Source organism: Condylura cristata, unplaced genomic scaffold (genome assembly GCF_000260355.1).
Source record: "Condylura cristata isolate star-nosed mole 26May11 unplaced genomic scaffold, ConCri1.0 scaffold00023, whole genome shotgun sequence".
NCBI classification, from domain to species: Eukaryota; Metazoa; Chordata; class Mammalia; order Eulipotyphla; family Talpidae; genus Condylura; species Condylura cristata.
Window position 1 is genome coordinate 18,070,804 of NW_004567124.1, and position 26,278 is coordinate 18,097,081.

The window sequence follows — 26,278 nt, forward strand, 5'->3', positions numbered from 1 at the left end:
CTAATGGGAGGCTGAGAATGACTCAACAATGCACAAAGAACACCTTGCTAGAGAAGCTTATTATTTTGAAGGAAGTAATTTTGAGCAAGGAAGCTGGTTGGGGATGGCTTTTTTTTTTTTTAATTGATTTGGCTTCAGGGGAAAAAAATTGCCTAAACAAAATATTCTGATGAAGTCATGAAGTGACTCCACCTCTGGAATGTGCTTCGTTTTCTTGTATTTTGGTAAGAAATTTGGCTCTTAATTGGGAATTTAGTCACTCTACCCACTCAAGGGCAAGATGATAACGTTCTATCAGACCAAGCGTCTAAACGAACCTGAGACTCTACCAAGGTCAGAAATGCTGCAATTCAGGCCAAAAGATTTCTCTTGGGCTTGCTTGTTTTGACTTGTAACCGCAAATTTGTCTTGGCCATGTGGCCAATCACATTATAAAATAAAGCACCAATCTCTACAGTTAGCATCCTCTGAAGCAACAGGAGTCTCTGATGAGGATGCTCTCATTTTTTTCTGCCCCTTTGATTTCTACAGGACTTGAGATTTCTTTCCCTGGAATCCAAGATTACAAGATAGTTCTGGAAATGCTGACTCTAACTCACTATAACATCACCAGCATGGTGACTGAAGCCATGCCGGTGGCCACCATGCCCATCCTGCTGCTCACTGGCTTCCTTATCCTGGTCTGGAATTACGAGGGCACATCCTCAATACCAGGTGAGTCAGTCTTTAGTCCTAGGAGGTTGCTGATGTATGCATCTGGTCCCCGAGCATGAAGAGTAACATTGCAATGGCAATTTCGCATTTGCTCAAATAGAAATTTTTATACCAGTTATCTGCCTACTGTAAATGAGAGTATTTTAAAACTAGCTTAGAGAATTCCTTCAAATCTGCATCTCACTCTGGTAGACTTGACACAACTACCTTTTAAAGTGGTGTGGGGTGGGGTGGAGTAAGGTGAAATTCCAGGTGGACTTTATTCTTCTTCTTCTGACTCATTTCAATTTTTCTCTGAAAGTGAGAATGTCTCTGAGATGCCTTCTATATTCCTTTTCTTTTCCCTTCCATGTTTCCTGATTCATGCCTGATCCCTTTCTTGAGCTTAAACCAATTGTCCTTACTCTACTCTTTTCTTTTATTCTTGAGGGAATGTTATACAACCACAAGGGCTGGATGTGGAAGAAAAAGGGGGACCGCTAAGCTTCCCTTAGAATATCACCCCCCGACAGGATTTTCAGTGTGGTCTGTGGGCGAAAAAAAAGTAGAATATAATAGAATCATACAGATAATTTCAATAGAAATCACATGCCACTCTACCACTATCAGACTAATTCAGAATTATCAGAAATATCAGACTGTTTCTTTAGTTTCTTGTAGTTTAGTTTCAATTTTAATTCCTCAGGCCAGGTTTCTGTGCCCAGTCCCATAAGAGGTCCCATAAGGCTTTATTTCAAGAACATAGTCATTATACACTTTAACTCTGGTGGGCCCATTCACAGCATGGCGGTGGGGGAGAGAGTGGAGCTGATAAGAAAAAAATGCCCAGTCTGGATCTTTGAAAACTTTCCAGAGAACTACCTGCCTCTCTCTCTGACTTGGTCTTCAATTTTAGGTTACTTTTTTTTTTCTTAAGTTTTTCTTTTTTTTCATTTTAAGATTTATTTTATTTGTACATACAGAACTGGGGTACAGGCCAGAGGCTCAGGGGCGGTGAGAGGCTTCACCAGAGACAGAGTGGGGAGCAGAACAGGCAGATCTACGAAGTACACTGCTGAGGGGAGCAGCGGGCGGGTCAGGAGAGGTCTGCCACGCCATGTGCTCACCTCCGGGGCAGGCAGGAATCGAACTCATGCGGAAGTGGCTTTACCTTCTCAGTGCAGTGCTTTAACCCACTGTGCCACCAGGGAGAACCCAATTTTAGGTTACTTTAATGTGCAATTTAAATTTTAAAACTAAAATTTAAACTAAAAATTTTAGTTATTTTTGTTCTCTATTCCTTCATAGGGCTGATGGAAGACACTTCCATGGTCTTTAACTCGAACCCCTTCCCCACCACCACTAGGTCTCTCCTGCTCCTAGGAGGCTCCCAGGTCACTATCCATGAATGCTGGGGTGTTTTTGAACAAGTCCCCCCCAGATGTCTATGTTGCAAGTGGTGGTGAAACACCCCATAACCCTGGAGTAAGGAGATCAGTCTCCAGGGACAAGTGTGAGAACTGGATCCCTGGAGCTCCACTTTAGAGGGCTCAGTGGCAGTCCACTCTGTCTGCCACTCCTGGGCCGGGTACATCATACATCAGCATGTTGTCACGCACTGACCGGTGTAGGTCACATGGTATGGTGGTTCTCAGCCCTGTCCCAGATGGGAGCCCTATCATGTTTGTTTGTTTTTTTTTTCTTTTCTTTTAAGATTTAATTACTTATGCATACAAGAGCTGGGTGTAGGCCACAGGTATGGCAAGTGGGAGGATTCATCAGAGATGGTGGGAGCAGACCAGGCGGATCTACTGAAATACACAGCTGAGGGGAGCAGTAGACAAGACAGGAGAGGTCTGCTGCATCACGTGGGTCAGATGCCTGGCCAGGGATGGAACTAAAGCTGCAGTGGCTGCTGATAGTTTCACAGTGCTGAAACTTAACCCTCTGTGCCACCAGGGAGGCCCATGTAGATTGCTTTATTTTTTTTTTTTTTAAGATTATTTATTCATACAGAACTGGGGTACAGGCCAGAGATGCGGAGGGTGAGAGGATTCACCAGGGACAGATTGGGGAGCAGAACAGGCAGATCGACAAAGAACACTGCTGGGGGGAGCAGCGGGCGGGTCAGGAGAGGTCTGCCACGCCATGTGGTCACCTCCGGGGCAGGCGGGAATCGAACTCATGCGGAAGCGGCTTTAGATTCTCAGTGCTGTGCTTTAACCCGCTGCGCCACCAGAGAGGGCCAGATTGCTTTATTTTTAATCTCCCAGGTGATACTTCATGGCAACTAGAGTTGAGAGCCACAGATAAGAGTCCAACTGCTCCATTTGGCAGAAAGGGAAACTGAGCATGAGACTGTGATGTGCGTTGCCAGCACACCATTATGACAAGTTTGAGAAAGCATGGAGTTCAATTCTTCATTTGACAGAGAAGGGAAATGGCTTATGAGCTCCCCTGCTATGTGGGTGTGTGTCTGTGTGGGGGAAGCAACCAGGAAATTGTAAATCTCAGCTTGGTGGTCATCTTGCTACCCAGAGAGCTTCCAGTTCCATGTCTTCCCTCTGAAAATATGAGTTCTGGTCATAGTGGTACAGACTCTGAGACTCTGAGTCCTGGCTGGGAAACGGACTGAAAAAATTGGGTCTTGCAGGGATGCTCTTACTGACCAGTACCTCTGTATTCCTTTTGAATAATCTGAGGGAAGTGAGTACTTAGTTCAAGTCTCTGAGTTCTGAGTTCTCAGTTTTATAGGTTTGGGGAAGCTGAGAGTCAGTAGAAGCTGAAGGGAGTTAATAATGCATGGCTTAAAGCCTTGAAGTAAGCTATAATCTACAAAGCAATTTCATTACTATTGTCTCTGAACCTCTCTGGTATGTGTTTATGCGTATCTTGCAGGGGAAGAAATTGAGATTTAAAGAGGCTAGACACAGTGCAGTACATAAGTGATGGAACTTGGCCTCAGATCTAAATTTCTTCAATCTCTATTTCCTGAGAGGCCCTGCTCTATCATGTATGAGGTGGGTGTGGAAGGGGTTTGCAAAGATGACACACATTGTAGGTGAATTAGCCTAAGGACTCTTGGAGGCTGGAGGAGGAAGGGCCCATCCGGGCTTCTTCAGTTTGCAGGTCCCAGACAGTGGCCCGAGTTCCCTGTTCTCCCTCCATCCTCCATTACCTGGCTCCTGGTAGCTCCCCTGTCCGAAGGACACACAGCCACGCACAACTGCTCTCCCAGAGCCTCATCTCTGCTTGGGTATCAAACCCTCTAAGAGGGCGACAGGGGTAAAAGAACCTGAGAGCACATATAGGGTAAATATTACATGGAAAAGTACACAAAGATGTCATCACTGTCCTTGACAACAAACAGAATGTTTGCAGTGTTCACAGAATTCCTCTGTACCTTTTCAACCATTCCTTCTCTCGTTTCTATTTATGTGTCTCTCGCTTCTGTTTATGTGAACTCTTTTCGATTTGGTGACAATTACTTCCCTGCGTTTTCATTGTTTCACCACCTAATTTCATATCCCCAAACAATACAGTTTAATTAATTCTGGTTTTAAACGTTTTAGAAGTAAATCCTACATTACTCTTTAAGCTTGCCTCTTTTGCTAAGAATTGTGGTTTTAAGATACATCCCCACTGCAGCTGCAGTTGAGATGATATTCAGTTATATGAATGGCTTGTGGTTTTATTACCAATTCTATCGTTGACTACGAATGGGTATCTCCGGTTTGGGGCTATTGTGAACAGCATTGGTAGGAACATTCTTGGGCCCAAGTTTCTCAATACCTAGTGTGGAATGCAACAGCTTCCTGATTAGCACAGCTGGTGAAGCATCCCAGCTGTTTGGCTTCAGGGAGGCTGTATCTGCACAAAAATGCAGTGAAGTATTTACTGCTCTTCCTAGGGTGTGAAAGAGGCTCCAGCAATCACTGCATGCCTAGATAAGCATTCTCAAATCTGAGAAGCAGACAACTTAATGTTGCAACCAAAACATTTCCCTAACATGCTACCAAAGAGTTTCCCTCCTAGAGTATTTGGCTGTTCATCTGGAGAAGATATAAGTTACTAACGTAAAAGAAAAATGTTCTAATGATTTGCTTTTTTTGCTCCCCCCCCCAACACCATCTGTTCTTCACATACTCTCCTTTCCTGCCCAGGATTCTCAGGGTATCTAGCTGTGGTTACTGTTCCATCTCCCACCTTAACATGGAGCTAGCCTCTCCACTATGAGGATCTCTGATATGGAGAGAGTAAGCTGAGACAATAGTCACTAAAGACCCAAAACTCTGATTCTGCCTTGACTCAAACACCCAGCTTCTTTGCAGGTCTCTGTCTGCAGGTCCCCAACATACATGGGTCTTGCACACTGAGTAAATGCTGAACTGTAGGGAGAAACTGGATTTCACTGACTTCACAATCGTTACAATTACACCATCATCTATATAAGCAAGAACATGAGTGTTTTCTAGTAAAACTACATTACTGGACTCAAATGCAGGCTGGACACTAACCAGATTCATGGCCTAATTCCTCAGTTCTCAGTTCTTACCTTTATTATTTTGCCTACTGAGAACTAGCTTAAGATTCTTTTCTTAAAAAGAGTCCTTTAAAAAAAAAAAAAAAAAAGGGATGTTGGCCCTCTCTGGTGGCGCAGTGGGTTAAAGCACTGAACTAAGAAGCTTAAGCCACTTCTGCATGAGTTCCATCCCCGCCTGTCCCGGAGGAGATCCACATGGCGTGGCAGACCTCTCCTGACCCGCCCACTGCTTCCCTCAGCAGTGTACTTTGTCCATCTGCCTGTTCTGCTCCCCACTCTGTCCCTGGTGAATCCTCTCACCCTCCACATCTCTGGCCTGTACCCCAGTTCTGTATGAATAAATAAGTAAATCTTTAAAAAAAAAAAAAGAGGGGGGGGATGCTACTTACGTGAAGGTGGACACTGCCACTCAGCTGTGTCTCTCAGTTAAGAATAACACTACACTCTTAGTTCTAACCCGCACTTCAAACCAGAGTTTTCAGACAAAACTATGCAGCCAAACAGCCAAACAAAAGCAGATCTGTCAGCTGGCCACTTGTCCTGGTATACATTCTTTTTGTTAGATGATGTGAAAGCTTGAATTTGAAGCTTACTGACAATGTTCAACATCGCAAGACATATATCTTGGTGTATTCAGACTGGAAAGATTGAGACCCAATGGAACAAGTGTGGTGTGCATTCTGAATTAACTTTTACTCAGGGAGGCGTGAAGAGCCTTATGTTAAGCTTGTTGGGTCTTTTTTATTGTTTAATCATTTCTAAAGAGATTCACAAGAGCAGTGATAACTCAGAACAGTTGCTATTTTTGTGTCACTAAAATGCTGACTGTGATTTAATGACTTCCCTAGGTCCTGGCTATTGCATGGGGATTGGGCCCCTCATTTCCCATGGCAGGTTCCTGTGGATGGGCATTGGCAGTGCCTGCAACTACTACAACCAGATGTATGGAGAATTCATGCGCGTCTGGATAAGCGGAGAGGAAACACTCATTATCAGCAAGTGAGTCTGTTAAAAACCAGAGGCCCATTTTTAAAAGCAAGGTTGGGGGGCGGGGGTTCTTATTCAAAATAAATTTAGCTAGATGTCTTTATTTCCAAGGCAGTGCTTTTACTACTTAAAGTGCATGATGCCCAGGTAAAAATCTAACACTCAAGACAAATGTAATAATTGTGCTTTGCTTGTAGTCAGAGGCATCTAGATAAAAGATTCTGGAAAGCTGGGAAAGTATTCAAAATCTGAGCCATGATTGTGGAAAGTCAGAATCCAGATGATTTGGTAAAAGAATTTCAGAGACATTATCTTTGCTGCTTTCCCACAATTTTGGTTCTATCTCCACAAACAATGAAAAACAAAAAGAAAACAGGACCCTTCCTGGTGGTGCAGTGGGTTTAAGCACAGCACTCAGAGGCTAAAGGCACTTCAGCATGAGTTTGACCTCTCCCCAGGAGGTGACCCACATGTCACAGCAGACCTCTCCTGACCCACCCGCTGCTCCCCTCAGCAGTGTACTTCATCATTCATCCTGTTCTGCTCCCCACTCTGTCTCAGGTGAATCCTCTCACCGCCCCTGCTCCTCTGGCCTGTACCCCATTTCTGTATGCATAAATAAATCTTAAAAGAAAGAAATGACCTCTTGAGACAAAAACATCTGACTGTACACAACTTACTAATGTGCTTCTCTAAGGCCAGGCTGGAGGGTGCCTCTTGCGGGTGGACTGCAGAAGCAGCACCCATTCACGAACTCGAGGGTTGTATCTGACTGGGTGCCAGGGTCCCAGCTGGGTGATACAGAATAAGTCAGCAACTATATGCCTGTTAAAAGAAATTATGCCCCCTCCTCTGCCACACCTGTGCACTGCTCAGGTTTCTGAATAACTTTAGCAAACTCAAGTCCCTCCGGGTTAACCTAATACACCTCTACTGAGAAGTAACTGTGTGAAGTAGTAGTTTTCTTTTGTATTGATCTTAGAAAATTGAGAATTTCAAAGACAGCCTATTTATAGCTCTCATCAGTCTAAGTGTCTCATCAAGTCTAAGTGATTTTGACTTGTTCTCATTTTCAAACTCCATATTTTGTTCCTATTTGCTACTAGCTACAGTCTTTAAAATGGCCGTGTTTATGACTTTTGAGCCGGGGGCAATGGGACATTTGTTCCTCCTCTCTTACCCCCCCCCACCCACCCGAACAGAGCAAGGTAGTAACCTTCCAGCCCTCCACAGCTGAGCATCTACCTTCCCTGCCACTTCTTTCCCTAGCAGACAGGGGAAGGGACGAGGAGGGAGCTATCCGAAAGAATAACTGTAGCTCAAAAGTGCTTCGCTCCCCAGCTGCACACTGAAGACACCCAAGGAGATTTAAAACACCCCAGTGCCCATGCCACACTAGGCTGGGTAGTGTCTCATGCTCCCCAGGTGACTCCAACGTGTTGCAGAGCTCCAGAGGGAAGGGAGCTTTTCCCTGGGCAAGAGGAACAGCCAGTGGTTGTGTCTTACTGTCTTCTCCTGAATCTAATTCAGGTAGTGGGCAGCACTCATATAAGGGATGGTGCATGGAAGAAAGGACCAAAACAGAAACTGTCCAGAGATGTGATACTTAGATCACCAGGTAGATTTTCTGGGACCCCAAATCCTACTTCAGGAGCCTCATTATAGTGAGGGGCAGCTTCTGGCCTCTGGGCTTAATTGAGAAAGTGATTTGTGCAACCCGGGCCGGATCAGACACTGATTTGCCCTGAAGAAGTGGACACAGAGCCATCTGTCCCTTCCCCCAGCGCCTCAGATTGTTTTCTCGTCCTGTCCTCACAGGCTTTCACTGGTTAGAGTCTTTGTGTTCTCTTTAATTGCCTCCCGGCCACTCAATTTTGTTGTTAAGGGCTGAGCTCCCCGGGAATAGGACATGTTTGTCCCCATCTCCTTCCCTTGTCTGCTCTTCAGGTACCTTCCAGAACTACCCGTACCTCTTGAAAAGACCCCATTGGACCTCAGAAAGCTTTTTATTTTTTTAATTTGAATTATTTACTAGATTTTTTTTCTCTTGAAATTTTGAGATCTGTAGTCATTACAGCTATGTAGAGCTCAGAGCCCAACTTTTCCAACTAGCTTACTCCTGAAGTGGTGGGGGCTGCATAACTTAAGGGGGAGGAAAAGAGGCCGACGTGCCACGTGGGGCTGCGGGCTGAGCCATCAGCGCCTTGGGGGAAGGTCCGTCAGACGGTCTGTGGTGAAGCAGTGCACAGTTCCCTAGGCGGGACATGCTAGACAGGTGTTGTATGTGACACTATGTGTAATATGCATTTTTGTCACAAATACAAAATTTAAAATAAGAATATGGGGCCTCTCTGGTGGCCTAGGGGTTAAATCTCAGCACGACCACCACAGAGGCCCACCATGACAGCCTGAGTTCAATCCCCGCCGTGGAGCTGACCCACATGGCGCAGCAGCCCTCTCCTTGTCTCGCCCACTGCTCCCCTCAGCAGTGTATTTCTATAGATCTGCCTGTTCTGCTCCCCACTCTGTCTCTCTCTCTGTCCTCACACTTCTGGCCTACACCTCAGCCCTTCTATTCAACATAAATGAATAATCTTAGGGGGGAAAAAGAATATGGATAGTACCAAATGGGAATCAGCAATTAGTATGCTAATGAGGTTCATATTCGTACAGCTCTTTTAATCGCCTATACATTTACAGGAGATTCATTCATGTATTTTTTTCAGCATATATTTATTATTTACCATATGGTCCTAACACATCGTAGCTCCCCAGTTATTCATTGGACCTAACACATCATTGGCTCTCTAGTTATTCATTAAATATTGAAAATTTGTGAGTGACCAAATAGGGTTTTCTACTGCCACTCAGAAAGCCAACCTCTGAACCACAAGAGTATCTTTGCACATAGGAACTGCCAGAGGTGTAGCCTCTTGAGCAGCAGACAGGACAAGACTGAGAACCTGGGGTTCCTTGGTGCTTGAGGGTCTATGGGGAGGAAGGGAAAGGCGTAGGACGGGGGCTAGAACGACTGAACTGGCTTACATTTACTACGTTAAGGCACTTATTGACTGCTGTCTGACTGTTTCTATAGATTCTACTTCTTATTATATTTTGGCTTTTTTAAAGAGTTCTTTTTATTTATTTATGCATACAAGAGCTAGTGTATAGGCCAGAGGTGTGGGGGAGAGGGTATGAAAGGATTCACCAGAGACAGAGTAGAGAGCAGAACAAGCAGATCTAATGAAACACACTGCTGAGGGGAGCAGCAGGTGAGACAGGAGAGGTCTGCTGCACCATGTGGCTCAGCTCCCTGGCCAGGGATTGAACTCATGCCACAGTGGCTGGCAATAGCTGGATAGTGCTGAGACTTTAACTTAGCCTGCACACCAGGGGGGGCCCGAGAAACATTTATTTATTTATTCATACAGAGCTGGGGTATAGGCCAGAGATGCGGAGGGTGAGAGGATTCACCAGGGACAGAGTGGGGAGCAGAACAGGCAGATCTACGAAGTACACTGCTGAGGGGAGCAGCGGGCGGGTCAGGAGAGGTCTGCCACGCCATGTGGATCTCCTCCTGGGCAGGCGGGGATCGAACTCATGCTGAAGTGGCTTAGGCTTCTTAGTGCAGTGCTTTAACCCGCTGCGCCACCAGGGAGGGCCCGAAACATATTTTTATTATACCAACAATAAGTAAGTAAGATTATAGTCTACCAGTCAGGTGACCAATGGCCTCAGTTAGCCTGGGATGGCAGGATTTCTCAGGATGTGGGTGTTCAATGGTAACTGGGACAGTTCAGGTACACCAGGAGGATGGCTCATACTCTGATCAGGTAGCTGTAGCTAGAGAGAGAGAGAGTTAAAATGGAAAAAGGGGATGAGGAGGGACAGGTGCAGGGGTAGGGTACAACTGTAAAAAGGAGGTCTAAGCAGGCCTCACTGAAAAGACAGCATTGGGATAAAGACTTAAGACAGTGAAGGGGTGAGTCAGGAGAGAGCTACAGGAAAAGCCTATCTGAAATGTTCAAGGACAAGAAGGACATCAGTGTAGTAAGAGTAAAACTAGTGGAGCTGACCTTAGAGAGGGCACTAGGCTACCCAATCATGTTGGGACTTGGCAGGCCATTTTAACAACTCTGGCTTTCACCCCACGTGAGCTGAGAAGCGACTGAGTGAGGAGCCTGGGTAGAAGAGTGACACATCTGGCTTATTTGTATCTCCACAGAGTCATTCTCAACAAGGGGTGGGTGCTATGAGATGTGATGGTGGCCAGTCGGGGGGGTTGGGGACGGGAGAACAGTGGAAGTGATAACATGAAGTGACATTGTGGCGCCAACGGGTGCTGACAGACGGAGGCTGGAGATGAGAGCCCCACAGGTCAATGGGGGTCATTGAGGCACAGGCCAGTTTTGCCTTGAACATTTGGGAGAATGTGGACATTGTCAGCGGGCATGGGCAGGGAAGTGTGGGTAAGAGAGACACCAGGATTCCAGTTCAGTTATTTTGACTAGTAGAAAGCTGAGTGAGATGTCGAGGAGAAGTCTGTCTCAGACTCTCCTCTGCAGTTAGAAACTTACAAAGGAGACTGAGAATGAGAGCCGGCCAGAGCAGGCAAAGCCAGGAGAACACGGTGAACTGAAAACCAAGTGATGCCCGCACAGAAGGGAGAAAGGAGCTGTCAGCCATGCCAGATTCTGCAGTGTGAGGGAACAGAGAACTGAGTGGTGCATTTAGCATAAGGGAGGTCAGGGGTGATCCTGGTAAGAGCAGTGTCAAAGATGGAGTGGGGGCAAAAGTCAGACTGGGGTGGAGAATGAGGAAGAAGAATCGGAGGCAGCAGGTGTGTGTAGATAGCTCTTCCAAGTAGTTTGCCATGAAGGAGGCAGAGAAATGGAACAGAACTGGACCAAGCAGTTTTACTGTTTAAAATAGGCGATGCTGCTACTTTGCCCTTCCTGACAATGACCTAGAGAGACCAGGTTTTACAGGGTGGCCCACATTCTGATTTTCTCTCATTATAGTGCCATTTAACATATGTTTCGTTAACAGGTAATATCCCCTAGTCCCTGCACTTCTTAAAACCTGGACATGGGACTCCACTGTACTCTGGTTAACTGCTTTTATACTTCCTCGGTAGCAGCAGGCATCACATCAGGTGACAAGGAAAGACAGTCCTGCCATCAGTGTCTGCAAACCTGAGCCTGTGCTTAATCACAGTCAGGTCTCATTTTTCTCGGACAGTGACCCCAGTATTTGGGCTGGGTAAGTGAGGACAATAAAAGGGTATAGGACAATGAAAAGGCAGAGGAAAGAGGGAAGTCTCAGGCACAGAACAGGTTTACACTAGGCACGCATTCCTAACTTTTTGGTGGCAGTTACTCCGTTCATCGGCTCCTGTGTAGCTAGCTTAGTGCTCATCCTTCCTGAGCTGCCTCATACACGTGTGGGTCCTTTCTGCTCAGAACTGGAGCGTGACTTTCTCCTTTTCATCTAAGAATTCACTTCTGGCTGCTTTTAATTTTGAGTGGAAAATAAGGTTAGCCTTTTTTAGAGAAGTCTTTAGATTTCAGTCCTACGTAAAGAGCATATGACTCCAGTGAGCAGTCAACTTACACGACTCACTACCCACTGTGGCTCCTGAGAAGGGATCACTGAGCCCCTACTCAGGGGAGAGAGAGACCCTGACTCCCGAACTGTCCATCTAACACCTCCCTCACTAGTGTCACGAGCTGGCCCGCACACCAGGAGTGAGGTCTACACGGTCCTGCTTCACTCGGGGTGGATAAAGGGAGCCTACTTTGGAAAACGACTTTGTTTTAAATTGCTCGTTGGCACCCAGTCAGTCATACTTTGCTGGCTGGACTGCTTCTTGCCTTGTCGACTTAGTGCTTTGCAAGTTTATCCTGACTCGAAATAGCTGGGGTGTTGGCGCCCCCTACTGGACACTTTGATTTTTAAAGTTAGCTTTTTTTTTATTAATTTTTTTTTTTAAAGATGTGGAGGGTGAGAGGATTCACCAGAGACAGAGTGGGGAGCAGAACAGGCAGATCGACGAAGTACACTGCTCAGGGGAGCAGTGGGCGGGTCAGGAGAGGTCTGCCACGCCATGTGGTCACCTCCGGGGCAGGCGGGAATCGAACTCATGCGGAAGTGGCTTTAGATTCTCGATGCAGTGCTTTAATCCGCTGCGCCACCAGGGAGGGCCTTTTTTTATTAAATTTTAATTAGGTTTGTTTTTAAGTTTGAAGTGTCCTGTCTTTTTTAACAGTGATTTGTAATTCCTCAAAATAAATGGGCAGGGCAACATGGATAAAGTATGTGGTCATGAAGCCCTAGTGGTCAGAGCAGAAAAAGGGTAATGTTTATGCCCTAAGTACTTAAAGATTTCTAGATACTAATTTGTGAAAAGAGTGTACAAATTATTAGCTTTCTGCTTTGATTTTTTTCTGCTTTCATTATATAATGATATAGCAGAGGGTTAAGAAAAGTTAAAGATTTCAACCTTAGCCATTTTAGGGTTTTTTTGTTTTTGTTTTTGTTTTTTTGTAGTGTGACTTTTCTATAGGGAATAAAATTTTAATTTTTGTCAGCCAAATTAAATTCCCTGGGTAAAAACAGAAGCATCTGGGTTGCTGTTTTTGTTTTTGTTGCTAAGAAGAGGAAAACTTGTCCAAAACTTGCTATCATCTGATGACTATTACATGGACTCTAATTAAAAAGAGAATATTTATCTTAAAAGTGTTTGGATTTGAAAGCAAGATTTTTTCCCCCAATATAAATGTTAATACATAATTTATTCATGTAATAATACTGTTTTCATTTCTTGACACTGCCATTATCTCAAGGCCTTTTTTTTTTTTTTAATGAACGATGAAATCCATCAGAAATATAGGGTTTGGCTAAAACTTGGCCTGCAGTCTCATCTAGTTGGCCAAAGCAAAGTTCTCTAGGTCCTGTGTCTTCTGTGGGAATGTGTTTTCACAGGCATTAACTGAACAAGCTCATTACAGCAGTCATACTTTCAGGAGTTAAGTGTCAACTTTGGGAGGGAGGAGCCAGTGTTGCGACCCGGCTGCAGCCAGTGTAAGAACCAGCTGCATGTGGTAGGCACCCCACGTCTGAGGGTTATGTGTTCAGAAAACCCTAAAGTTGGAGAATTTACCGCAGAGGAACAAAATGTCAGTGAAGTGGGAAGGAAGAACCAAAACTGAAGTGAAGACTTGAAAACTTACATAAAAACTAAACTCACCAAAAACCCATCCAAAATAAAGATCGCATCAGTGATCTTCCGCATCTTAAAAGTTACAGCATGCTAGTGCTGGCCATCACGCTCAGGGTTTCCCTCCTGTGCAGTAGCAAAGAGATATTTTAAATACATTTTGCTTTTTTGCTTTCCTGCAAAATGTACACACTTTTTTTTTTCTAGTCTGCTCAAATGTTTACCCTCTGTCTAATTTTATCGTGTGTTCCCCTGAACTCTGCCCTGGTCCTGGAAAGAGCTGATTTCTAATCCTTGACTGGAAAAACCTCATGTGGGTGGGGAGGGAGGGTGCGGGGGTCTATTTTAACTTCCCTAGCAGATGTAGGTGCTTTAGTTCTCTCTTCTCAAAGACAAAGGTTATGTCGCTCCAGTGCTGCCTATGGAAGATCCCACTGAGACACGTGGTGGGTGGGTGACTTTTGTATGTGACCTGGCTCCTGCCCTGCTCAGACAGCCCAAATGCAGACCAACAGCAGTTACCCGAATTCAGCTACAGAGGTTCTGCAGAAAACTTCTACTCTACTAACCACTCTGCCCCTTTTTTTTCAAATGTCCAAACCCTTCTCCTGTTTTCTCATTATCTATAATAGATGGAGATTTTTTGAAGTTTCAGAAAAATATGTCAAGAGCAGTAATCTGCCAATGCCTCCTTTTACTAAAGGGAACTTGTATGCGGTGCTATTCTCCACATAGAAATGCTGTGACACAGACCTTTAACGTGAAACTGCTGCACTCATGCCCTGCAGTGGGGTCTGGGTAAAACATGTTAGCAGAGGGAGACACAGTGACCAGGGAAGCCTTGGCTGTGTGTGAGCCCAGGCTCGGTGCTTACCTGTGTGCCCTATGCTGTCTACTCGGCAGCACAGAAGCAGAGGACCCCTGGCCCGGGGAGCATGATCCATTTATATGGAGGCAGGTGGTTGAGATGTGACCTTTCTTTCTTCACTGAATCATCACCGTGCAGCTCTGTGGGTAAGGATTTTGGGGTCTGGATGCCTGTACCTCCCTCTGTCCTGTTCTGCCTGCCTTGTGGCCTCACTGCACTACTCTCTTCCATATCCCTTAGATAATCTCACCTGATTGTGCCTAGTGCTATTTGTATATGGTCTACATCTACAATACAATATCAGTGTCGATGAAAGCAATGGACATACAAATATCACAGTCCTGATTAGCACCCTCTATCTTCTGATAAACACCATCCCATCAGTCTTCATGCGCCCATCATCTTGCTCACCATACAGAGGGTTAGTTAGCCACACAGCTTATTAACTCATGACATCTGAGACTTCCGGTTTCCCGATCCACGCTCTCTGGCCACAGTCCGCTTGGCCCCTCACCAGGCAGCCTGCTTCCCTCCCAGCCCTGTGCTAACCTACTTTCCAACCTTGGCCCCTTTCCACAGGAAATGCTGTCACTCATAGCATTTCTTAATTTTTCTCTAGTAAGTGAAAAAGAATTTACTCCATCCACTCCACAATTCTCAATTTCATAAATTCTTAACATTTCTTTTCTCCACGAATCCTACTTTTACTGAGCAGTGAACCAGCAGTCTCCTCCCCAAATCCTTAACACACAAAACACTCATCCCAACTCTTTTCCCTCTTCTCTGTGCTCGTGTTCACCGTCCACTACACCTACTTCCACCCTTTATCCTGAAGACACCAATATATCCTTGCATCCATTATTCTTTCAAGTTTTGATTATTTAAGTGATCCATTTATCCCTCCAATGCCATGTACTAATGTACAAACAGCCTGCATGCACATCTCAACAAAGTTAGTCCATCTCTACAGAATTGTGTGCTTACTGTCCTAACAAGACACCATTTCCCTCACACGTGCAGGCCCCTGTGGCTTCGTCAGCTAGAGTTTTATAACACTTTATAACACTCAGTATCTCATCAGGTCCAGACTGAAGAGATGTGGGGGCAGGAAGCAGCTCCTAGATGAAGAAATAGTCTGGGACATGAGAGACAGAGGAGCTGCCTCCTCCTCCCAAGTTCTTCTGAAGGCTCTTCCAAGGCTTTCAAAGCTGGGCGTGGTGGTGGGGATGAAAGCAGAACCCAGAGGAGCCAGGAATTTCAAGGAAGTCTGAATTATTAGCAAAGTCCCAGGCTGGCCAGGTCAAGGGCTGGCTAAAGGCTCATTTCCAAAATCCTGAGATAACTCTATCCCTGGAGGCGCCCTGATGGAAAGCAGAGCCCAAGATAGCTCTGTCACCACCACAAAGAGCATCCAGACACAGCCAGCCAGCCAGCCACGCCCAAGGCCAGAGGACATGCTCAGAAGATAAGAACAATAGCCATGGGGGGTGGGGTCTGACTGGATACTGGGAAAGAGTGGTACTAGGTATAATTGCTGGAGCCAAACTAAAGAAGTGAGACTTCTCAATTTCAGCCATTCCCAGTGGGAAGCTCGCTCCTGCCTGGTGGCACTGTCTGTCTGCAGTGTGGCTGGAAGGTCAGTTCCTTAAAGCCTTACAGCTCTGACCCAGGCAATTTGGAGTTAGGCAAGAAAGGGATGGTGGGTGTGTGTGTGTGGTGAGTGTGCGCACTCTATTTTTGGTGGTGTTCACACAGGAAGCTAGAAGCGGTTCAACTGGAGCAGGATATTTTTTTCATAATTTTTTTATATCATTGTTGATTTTTGTACAATATTTTATTTCTCCCCTCTTCCAGGTATAGTCTCCATAATTCTCCCACCAGCACAGTAACAGTACCTGTGATCCATCACCAGAGTCCCTTGTGCTCTTCCCTCCCCTATTTGACCCTTCTCCCTCCTTTTTTTCCCTGCTGGATGCCTCAGATCTGTAGTTAGCCTGCAAGTTTTGCCTTTTTTTCTGACCCTTTGTTCAGTTTTCCTACATTCCACCTATAAGTGAAACCATCTGATATTTTTCTTTTTCTTTCTGACTTATTTCACTTAGTGTACTCCCTTCCTTGGTGCAGGATTTTCTTAGACTAACAATGTGTGAGCACGGGAAGTCACACATTGCATTTAGATTATATTGCATTTACAATGAGAACCCCCTGCGTGGTCAAAATCATCTCCATGCATTCTCCTGACCCTTAGAAAGTTCCCACCAAGGTGTGCTTTCTCTTCAGGTCCTCTAGCATGTGCCACGTAATGAAGAACAACCACTACAACTCCCGATTTGGGAGCAAGCTCGGCCTGCAGTGCATCGGCATGCACGAGAACGGCATCATATTTAATAACAACCCGGACCTCTGGAAATGTATACGGCCTTTCTTCATGAAAGGTAATCAGGTGCCTAGATACATTCTGCTTTTTTGTCAGTGAATGTGGTTGGAGGGTTCAGTTTCTTAAAGTCTGAACTTTTTAAAAAATCTTTTAAAAATTCTGTTGCCTCACAGGTTTGAAATTATAATGCTAATGAAATATATATATTTACTATCTAGTAGGTACTGTTTTAAAATCAGGTATCTGATTTTTTTAAGATTTATTTATTTACGCATGTAAGAACTGCGGAAAAGGCCAGAGGTGCAGGGTGGGGTGGTGGAGGAGTGGGTGAGAGGATTCACCAGAGACAGAATGGGGAACAGAACAGGTGGACTGACTGAAATACACAGCTGAGAGGAGCAGCGGGAGAGACAGGAGAGGTCTGCTGTACCATATGGGTCACCTCCCTGGCCAGGGATCGAACTGGTGCTGCAGTGCCTGCAGATAGCTTAATAGTACTGTACTTTAACCTACTGCCCCACCTGTGAAGGGCCCAAGGACCCTTTATTTTAATTCCACAGCAAGCTCTTGTGGAAAATATCCTATTGCCTACATTTTACAAATGATAAAAACGAGTCATGAAGAGATTAAATAACTTGCCCAAAGCTCACATTAGAAAATGGTAACCCAGGTCATGATCCCTACATTTTTTACCACCACAAATTTTGTTCTTCCTATTAATACACTTAAGAACTTAACGTGTTAGTAAGACCATGTATTTGCTAAATCATTGATCAGATACCTTAACAGAAAGAAATTTGTGGATAAAATTAGAGAACTTTAGCAGTAAGGACTGTGCATGTTGTCTCATGCAGCACCTGCAGTTGAGGAAATACCATGTTAGAGTTAGTGATTTTTGTCCAGGCAACATGTCAAGTAATAGAAGAACAGCAACTCGATCCCAAGCCTCCTTATCTACTGATACCCCCTTTTCTGTGTTCAGCTGGAAATGGAACTGCTGGGGAAACACAGGACGAGTGTGTGACATCAGCATCAAGAAAAGTAGTTATGGTCTGGGAAGTCCAGAAAGAGATGTAATCTAGGCCTACATGGATTTTCGGACTAGCTCTGCACCACTGATATTCTGCCCTCCATTCAACCTCTCCAGCGAGCCTGTATGGCAGCTGAGACAGACAACTAGGGCCTGTCCCAGCTGAGTGTTGCCTACAGAACTGCCTGTGGCCACCACTCAGCACAACACTGTTGCAGATGCCACAGTGTTAGCTTCCAACTGCTGCTGTACAAACATTTCTTTCTACAAACTCAGGGACTTAAAACAACACACTGGCTATTTTACAATTCCGGAGGTTAAAAGACTGGTGTGGGTGTCAGTGAGCTAAAAAGGGGGTACAGTCAGGATGGTGTTCCTTTCTGGAAGCTCTAGGAGAGATGTTTCCTTGCCTTTCCAGTGTCTAGAACTGGCCCAGGGCCCTTTCAAGGATGTGCCACTTTGAAATATGGCTCCAAGTTCTTAGACACTGCACATCAGCCTGGAAGTAATATTCAAAGCCAGCCCTTCCACTCAAAGGGCTGCCTCAGGAAGGAATTACAGAAGCAATGACATCCTGCCTGCTCATAGCCGCTAATCTCTTTCCAGTCAGCAAATATGCTACCAATGCAGCCTTCCCTTTTATATATAAGTAGAAATCTTAGACTTCTAGGATCACTTACCAGGCCTCTTATTTGCAAAGTTTGCCTTGGGTTGGGGTTCTGAGGCACAAATGATGTGGGTTTTTTTTTTTTTCCATTGTGTTTCTGGAATTCTGGCTTTACCAGCAAACCTGAATAATAGAAGACATTAAAAAGAGAAATTAGTCCTCAAGAAAGCTTAAAGAAAGTAGAGCAAAGAACAAGGGTAACTTTAGAAGTTAAACTCTCAGGATAAACCACATACCACTAGCTGCTCAGACCCTTAGGTTCAGAAAAAGGTTCAGAAAAGAAACAGGTCACACTATCTGATTTCATTCATTCATTCCTTTATTTGACAAATATGTATTGAGGGCCACCAGTTTTTATGGACTTAAAGGACAATGCTAATAGGAGACTGTCACTGCCTTTAAAGAATTGCCAGTCTGATGGGAAATACTGCACAACAAACAACATTGCTTAGCTGTTAAGACATTGGTTGAATAAAATAAACCTGGAAGTAGTTTGAGGAGAAACCAAAATTAAATTAAGAGACGGTAAATTATGAGATAAGCACTTAATCCTCATTAAGTACAATTAACAGGAAGTATTTTAGGTCAGATTTGACTGGTTATAGAGCAGGATCCTGCCACCAGTTAAAACAAAGAATTATTGGGCCCTCCCTGGTGGCGCAGCGGGTTAAAGCACAGCACTAAGAAGCTAAGCCACTTCCGCATGAGTTCGATCCCTGCCTGCCCGGGAGGTGACCACACGGCGCCACAGACCTCTCCTGACCTGCCCTCTGCTCCCCTCAGCAGTGTACTTTGTTGGTCTGCCTGTTCTGCTCCCCACTTTGTCTCTGGTGAAGCCTCTCACCCTCTGCATCTCTGGCCTGTACCCCAGTTCTGAATAAAAAAATCTTAAAAAAAAAAAAATACAAAAAACACCACTTGTAAAAAAACAAAACAAAACAAAAACAAAGAATTATTAACACTCTGGGAAAATTCAAACCATTAGAGAGAAATACGTGCATAAATAAGAAAGATCACTGATTGGCGATTTACAATCACAGCACTAAATGTTTCATTTGCAATCTCTTAAATGATACACCAGAGCATGAAAAGAAAATTCGAATTTCGAATGGCTTGATATTTATTTTTTCATTTATTCTTAACCATGAAAGTAGACCATTCCTTGTAGAAAATTAGAAGAACACAGACAAGTAAAACAGATTGTGGACATTTCCACCCAAGTAGAGACTAGAGCATTGTGAATGATCAGCTCTAAGCATAAAAGGGCAAAGTCACCTGACCATGTGCCATGGAGAGCAGGGCAGCTCACTGTCTGACGTGTCCCCTTCAGCTCTGTCGGGCCCAGGACTTGTGCGCATGGTGACCGTCTGTGTCGACTCCGTCATGGCACATCTGGACAGGCTGAAGGAGTTCACCAGCAAGTCGGGCTCTGTGGACATAATGAAATTCATGCGGTGCATCATGCTGGACACCTCCAACGAGCTCTTCCTGGGGATTCCCATGGATGGTACCAAAATTTTCATTCTCCTGACTTGACATTCTGCCTTTTTTGAATAAGGGGATGGATGAGTGGGGCAACAGAACCAAGTAATTAAATGTTACATTGTACATTGCTCTTGTTTAAACAGTTCTAAGTATTGCTTTGATATTTCCCCCCCCAGGCTATCTACCTTATCCTACTCATTTAGAAGATGTAAATTCCCATAATGTAGGGGGCATCTTCTATTTCTTGTTCTAGGTCTCTTACCCACAGTCAAAACTTAACAAATGTGATTAGTTCATTGGGTCATTGATGTCGTGACATTGACCAAACCGATGCATGAATCATTTCCAACCATTCTTTTGAACATGATGTATATAAATATATATATGTATGTATATATATATATATAAAATATGTAAAACATATTTTCTGGATTTGCATACAAACACACTTTCTCCCTTATAGAAATATACATAGATAACCCTTCCTCAAAGCTATTAAACATGAAAACTGTGACTCTGTATGTGAGCTGCTATTACAGGATCCTATGTGATAAGTGGTATACAAAGTGGTTTTATATACGGTTTGTCATTTATAACAAGATTTCATACTCAAAAAACCACCTTCTTCACTACACTGCAGTAATGAATATTAAAGAATGTACATGCAATTCTACTACCACCAAAAAAATTACCCTTTATATAAATTATTTTCCACTATTGACATTATATGTAGCTTGATGCTGAACTGATTTATGGCGGAGTTCATTGATTCCCTATATTCATTAAACAACTGTTTGCTGACTGCCCATTTTATGCTATGCACTGTTCTAGCTTCTGGGAACAGAGCAGTGAACATAACAGATGAAGTTCTTCGCTTTGACAAATTTATGTCAGTGGGGAAATGAAACAAAAGCAAGTATCTAGTCTATATTAGGTAACAATAACTGCTTTAAAGGAAAAACAAAACAGGGCAAGAAGATAGTATAGAGAGAGGTGAGCAGAAGTGGACAAGGCCTCTGTGGAGGGGACATGTGAACATAAGCCTAAGTTAATTGAGGCCACAAGTCACCTACAGGGCTGAGGGAAGAAAATTACAAGCATAAGAACAAGGTGTTGTAACTCTTGCCCAAACCAGTGGAGCAAAAACACCTTCTGCCTGCTTTACCACACGTAGACAAGCAGACAAACATCCCCTTTCTCTCCTCCAGCTCTCCTTGCCCCATCTCCCTTGCTCTTTAATTACTGCTTACAAAAGCTATGGAAACCTCATCTGGTTGCCATTTGGATGGCAGTCCCCTTTTCCTTGCAGAGATTACAGTCATACCCTCTTGCCTGAGCCCCTTCAGACAGGAACTGCAATCCCAGCTTGCCTGGCCCGCCCACATCTCTCCTGGAATTAGGTAGGTACAGATCTCCCCCACTATCTGAAAGTAGAGTATTCCTCTGAAACCCTTCATAGCAGACATGAAGCAAAAATACACTTACCCTTAATTCATATGGCAAAAAAAATTAAGTACACTGAGACACCCTCCCAAAAAAACCCTACCCAATCACATCAAATAAAACATAAAACATAAACACACTAATGCAGAACAAGGGCAGGAAGAATACACACACAGAGCTGTGGAAAGCAGCCTCCAGGAAGGGATACCACAGGACCTCTCTTGCTGTGCAGAGTGCAGCTGCCTTTCTAGCTACTGCAGCAAACCATTGCTGAAAGCCTCTTGTCTTCTGTCACAAAAGCAAAAATCCTCTTTGGACTGCCTTCCATTGGTGAAAAGAGGTGTCCAACGCAAAGCCTTCATAAAAGCCAAGTAGCAGCATGACACGAAAAGCAAGGACTACCTCATTATGGCAGGTCCTCAGTAACATCCTTTCAGGCAGCAATTTTTTCCTTATAACGTTGATGAGAGAAAAGGAATCCTGGCCTCTTGAATGAAATAACGTAATGGGAGGACCCAGTTTCATCAAACATAGTTTTGCTTGAAGTTGAGTTTCTAAAAAACCTAACCACAATGGTAGGTGCTGGCTGGATATATTTTATAAGTCCCTATTCCTTGGTTCTACACTGGCTTTGATTCTTAGGAAAGTTAATGTACAGTTATTTTTTGTTTCCTTCTCCTCACTGGATCCTTATTATACTCTCAGTTTTCCTAAGAGACCCAGTGCAACAAAGAGGAAAGGCCATTGTACTGAGGTCAAATAAAACTAGGCTCCAGCCTCAAGGCCTACCCACCACACTGGCTATATGGTGCAGAACAGGCTTCTGAATTTCTATGAACTGTGGTTTCTTCGCCTTCAAAATGATAATATGATTACTCCCCTTACAAGATTGTAAAGATTAAATGAAGTCATATCAAGCAGTTGAAAGTAAGTATCTATCCCTTTCTCTTTTGTGTAACTTGAGGGACATAAAAGGCTCCTTTTCCCCCAGGATTCAATTAAAGACCATTACATTTAATTTTAAAGTCTTTTAATTAAAGACCATTTACTAAGAGTAGATCATACATGACGTTCAGGACAAGGCATTGAAAATACTAAGGTGAATTCCATATTCTGGACCAAGTATAAGTGGGAAACTTATGTGATGAGTGTTATAAAAAAATATGAATAAAGAACGATCATGTGAGAATATAAGAGTTATTTATTAGTTCTATAATCTAAATAGATTATCCACTTACTGGCTCTGGTTACCCAACACCAAATGAAGCTGAAACGCAACTGTTGACTGCCTTCCAGGAGAGTAACTCCTGCCCTCCTTGGGAGCAGAATTGAGATCAGAACATGCATAATTACTTGTGCCCTTCTTATTTCCCACTGCGTGGGGAAAGAGCAAGAGACTCTAGGCTGTCTCTCAAACCCAAACTTGAAAGCAGGCAAAAATCTCTGATTAACACCATCGATTTAGATGCAAAGCAGAATAAACTAGTGTTTGGTTTGCCTAGTCATGTTCATGTGGCTTAAAATACCTGCTGAAGCTGGAAACGTGCCCAGTCAAGAACACCAGTCTAGCAGGAGACTCTGCAGGGAAGGGTCTCTGATCATGGTGCCCTTCTTTGGCTCACAGTTTTACTCAACTGCTTTGTTTATTGTTTGTTTCTTTAGAAAGGGCCGTCGTGATTAAAATCCAGGGTTACTTTGATGCATGGCAAGCTCTCATTATCAAACCAGACATCTTCTTCAAGATTTCTTGGCTATACAGAAAGTATGAAAAGTCTGTGTAAGTAACACAACTTTGGGAAATCTGCTGGTGAGATTTGGGTTCATTTTGTTTTGTTTTTCATTTGTGTCTGTTGTTCTTTGTCTCTCCTCTGCAAGTATTCTGCTCTCCAGATCCCATGAGGGAGCAGTGGATTAAGTTGCTGATGAAATACTTCTTACAGCAATTTGGCTGCATGTGGCCAGACCAAAGAGAAAGAGAAGCCTTTGGCTGGGGCTATTTCTCAGTGTGGGGGCCAAGTGAGTTGTCTCAGAGCCCATCCTTGGAAGTAGAACACTGCCCTGCATATGGAGTTGAAGAGAAGGGTTGGCTGAACTTACACTGTTATGTCAACATGGAAACATGGAATCACTTTATTCTTGTGTTGCTTTTAAATGAATTTCAACACAATTCAACTTGTAGGAATTGATGGTAGTCTTGAAAGCATTTTTCATAATGAAATTAATGAGTTTTAATTCAACATGTACATTTTTCAGTTACATATTTTAAGTCACTGGGGGAACCAGAATTGTTATTAAATGGCTTTAAAATAGTCCATTGAATGACTGAACAAATATCTAATGGCTGATAGGGTGGTCTGTGGCTTTTTCAGAGTGATACAACCACTAAAAATGGCCACTCCTAATCACCAGTGGAATGAGGGGGCAAACAGATTTGTTTTGTATCCTGTCTCTACCACTTTGCAAGTAAATCACCTTCAGGAATCAATGTAAAATATAATCTACCTTCTAAGAGGGAATAAAGGCCAAAGAGATTAGATATGTAGTGCAATGAGCACAGAGCATGGTATAGAGTAGGCACTACGTATGTTCATTTCCCTGTTCTTAACTCTCTATCTTTAAAAGTTCCCAAACTTGTTTGAAGACACAACTTTATCCTATTTGTAGACTTTGAAATTCAACCTTAGTTTCTAGAAAAGCAGCCAACTTGCTGTTGCTTGATATAGATATTCTCATGTGGTTGATGAGTATTAGGTTAATGATTTCGATGTTTGGTTCTTTTTGGATTTCATTTGTGGATTTGGTTTTTTGCACCTTTAGTTTTGGAACATTTCTGTAGGATAGTGGCTATCACACTCACCTCATGCATTTAATTTTGCTCCCACCAGATCTTTTGTATCTTTAATCGAAACCATAAAGGGTTCATTTCTTCACTGTGGTCAGAGCAGGTGGTGGCTTATATAGTTCGTGGTCATTAATTTAGCTTCAGTCTTGGACAGCAGGCTCGTAAAAAACTTGTTATATGAGATTATACAGTGGTTTCTCCTAGTTTTCTGGAGTAATTAACCCAGAAAAATTCCCTCTCTACAAAACATTTGCAACGGTCAGCGCACTGCTTTATATCTCCCATATTGCAGAAAAGTAGAGGTCTAGAGAACTTTTTAGAATTATCTGCCCCCCACCACGCTGTTATTAATATTGATACACTTAAAAGGCATTTATGGAAAGGATTCTGAGATATCTCTCCTCACTTCCATTCAGTTTCATAATTCTGCTTTTTTATTACCAATATTATAGCAGTGTTGCTTTGTACATTTTTTAGTCAATTTTAAGACCTTTTAGCCACCAATATTAAATGGGTGCTTGTGACCTAGATTTGTACTCTAGCCACCAGTGTTCCACTGTAAAAATATATTCTGAGTTCCAACAACAAACTCACATCCTTGTAATACATGCTTTTAAGTCAGTGACTTCCTATTTCCTGAAAACTGTCATTGAACTCAGTTTTCCAAGATTTTAAGGGCATATACATTTAGATGTATATTGGTGTAAGACCAACCTGAATAGGGAAGAGCCCAATGGACATCCACAGAAGTCCCCTGATTCTGGCACAGGGAGGAAGCAGATACTCAGAAGTTGCAGTTTCATCAAGGAATTCATCTATGAATTTAGGGACTTTTGCTAGTTGTTTTAAAATGTGCCATTCTCACTGGTGTGAGATGGTAGGTATCTCATTGTGGGTTTAATTTGCATTGCCCTTATTACAAGTGCTGTTGAACATTTTTTCATGTATCGGTTGGCCGTCTGCATTTCCTCTTTGGAGAAGTGTTTTTTTTTTTGTTTGTTTGTTTTTTAGCTCTTCTGTCCATTTTTTGATGCGGTTGTTCACTTTATTTTTGTTGAGTTTCATCAGCTCTTTGTATATCTTTGTGATCAATCCTTTACAAATGTTGGCGAGAATTTGGTGAAAAAGGAATTCTCCTACATTGCTGAAGGGAATACAAACTAGTACAACCACTATGGAAAACTGGAGGTTTCTCAAACTGCTAAAAATGGAGCTTCCATATGACCCAGCAATCTCACTCCTAGCTATCTACCCAAAAGACACAAAAACACTGATTCAAAAAGACACCTCCACCCCCATTTATTTATAATAATAGGAAAGACATGGAATCAACCCAAATGTCCAAAAGTAGATGACTGAATTAAAAAGATGTGGTACATATACACAGTGGAATATTACTCAGCAATCAAAAAGATAAACACATGCCTTCTGCAGCCATATGGATAGAGAAGGGGATGGGATCAAAAATGAGGTGGGATAGGTACATGGGACTATGGTAATGGCACACAGGTAAATTGGTGGTGGGAAGTACACAGGGTTCACAACCAAGATGGAAAAATGAACAAAATGAAGACTGATGTAAGAATAAATTTTAAAAAATAAAGTCTATGGACTTTTAACATCTCTCACACCCTCACACCGTTTGGAGGCCACTGTTTAGGTAGAAATGCTCTGAGCATTCAAAGCCCACTAACTGAGTGTTATGTACATGGACTGGGCAAATGCTTGATGAACATATGAACAGTTTGTGAAACAATGATCTGAGTCTATCCTCAGCACACATCTGGAGGTCTGTGTCTATAGCATACTCTCAGATTTACACAATAGGTACATCCTCATTTAGAGTGACATAACTACTATGCTAACCTAAAAACTATCTCTCAAAATGTTTAAATATTTTCTGAGCTGACCTAAAGAATTTTTTAATGGGAGGAAACTCAAAGCATCTTTCCTTAGTTTTCCTGTGGAATCGGAACAAACTTAGAGGTTATGTATGTCAGTAGCATCAATGGGATATGTAGGTGCATAGGTGACTACATCAACAAGAATTTGAAAGACTTGTTGTGCACTGAAAGTAATGTGGAATACAATACAGAGCTCAGGAAACAATGTGTTTCTACACAG

The 26,278-nt window shown here is 43.3% G+C and overlaps 1 protein-coding gene across 1 annotated transcript in view; it reads left to right on the forward strand.

Annotated features, from left to right (window-relative positions):
- The first annotated feature begins 581 nt into the window (after window positions 1-581).
- The window catches only part of LOC101621664 (aromatase), a 31,064-nt gene continuing 5,367 nt past the window's right edge, over window positions 582-26,278 (forward strand). The window contains exons 1-5 of the mRNA XM_012728576.1: window positions 582-714; window positions 6,085-6,235; window positions 16,591-16,745; window positions 19,715-19,891; window positions 22,975-23,089. Of these exons, the coding sequence (XP_012584030.1) occupies window positions 582-714; window positions 6,085-6,235; window positions 16,591-16,745; window positions 19,715-19,891; window positions 22,975-23,089 (731 nt within the window). The remainder of the gene's footprint in view (window positions 715-6,084; window positions 6,236-16,590; window positions 16,746-19,714; window positions 19,892-22,974; window positions 23,090-26,278) is intronic.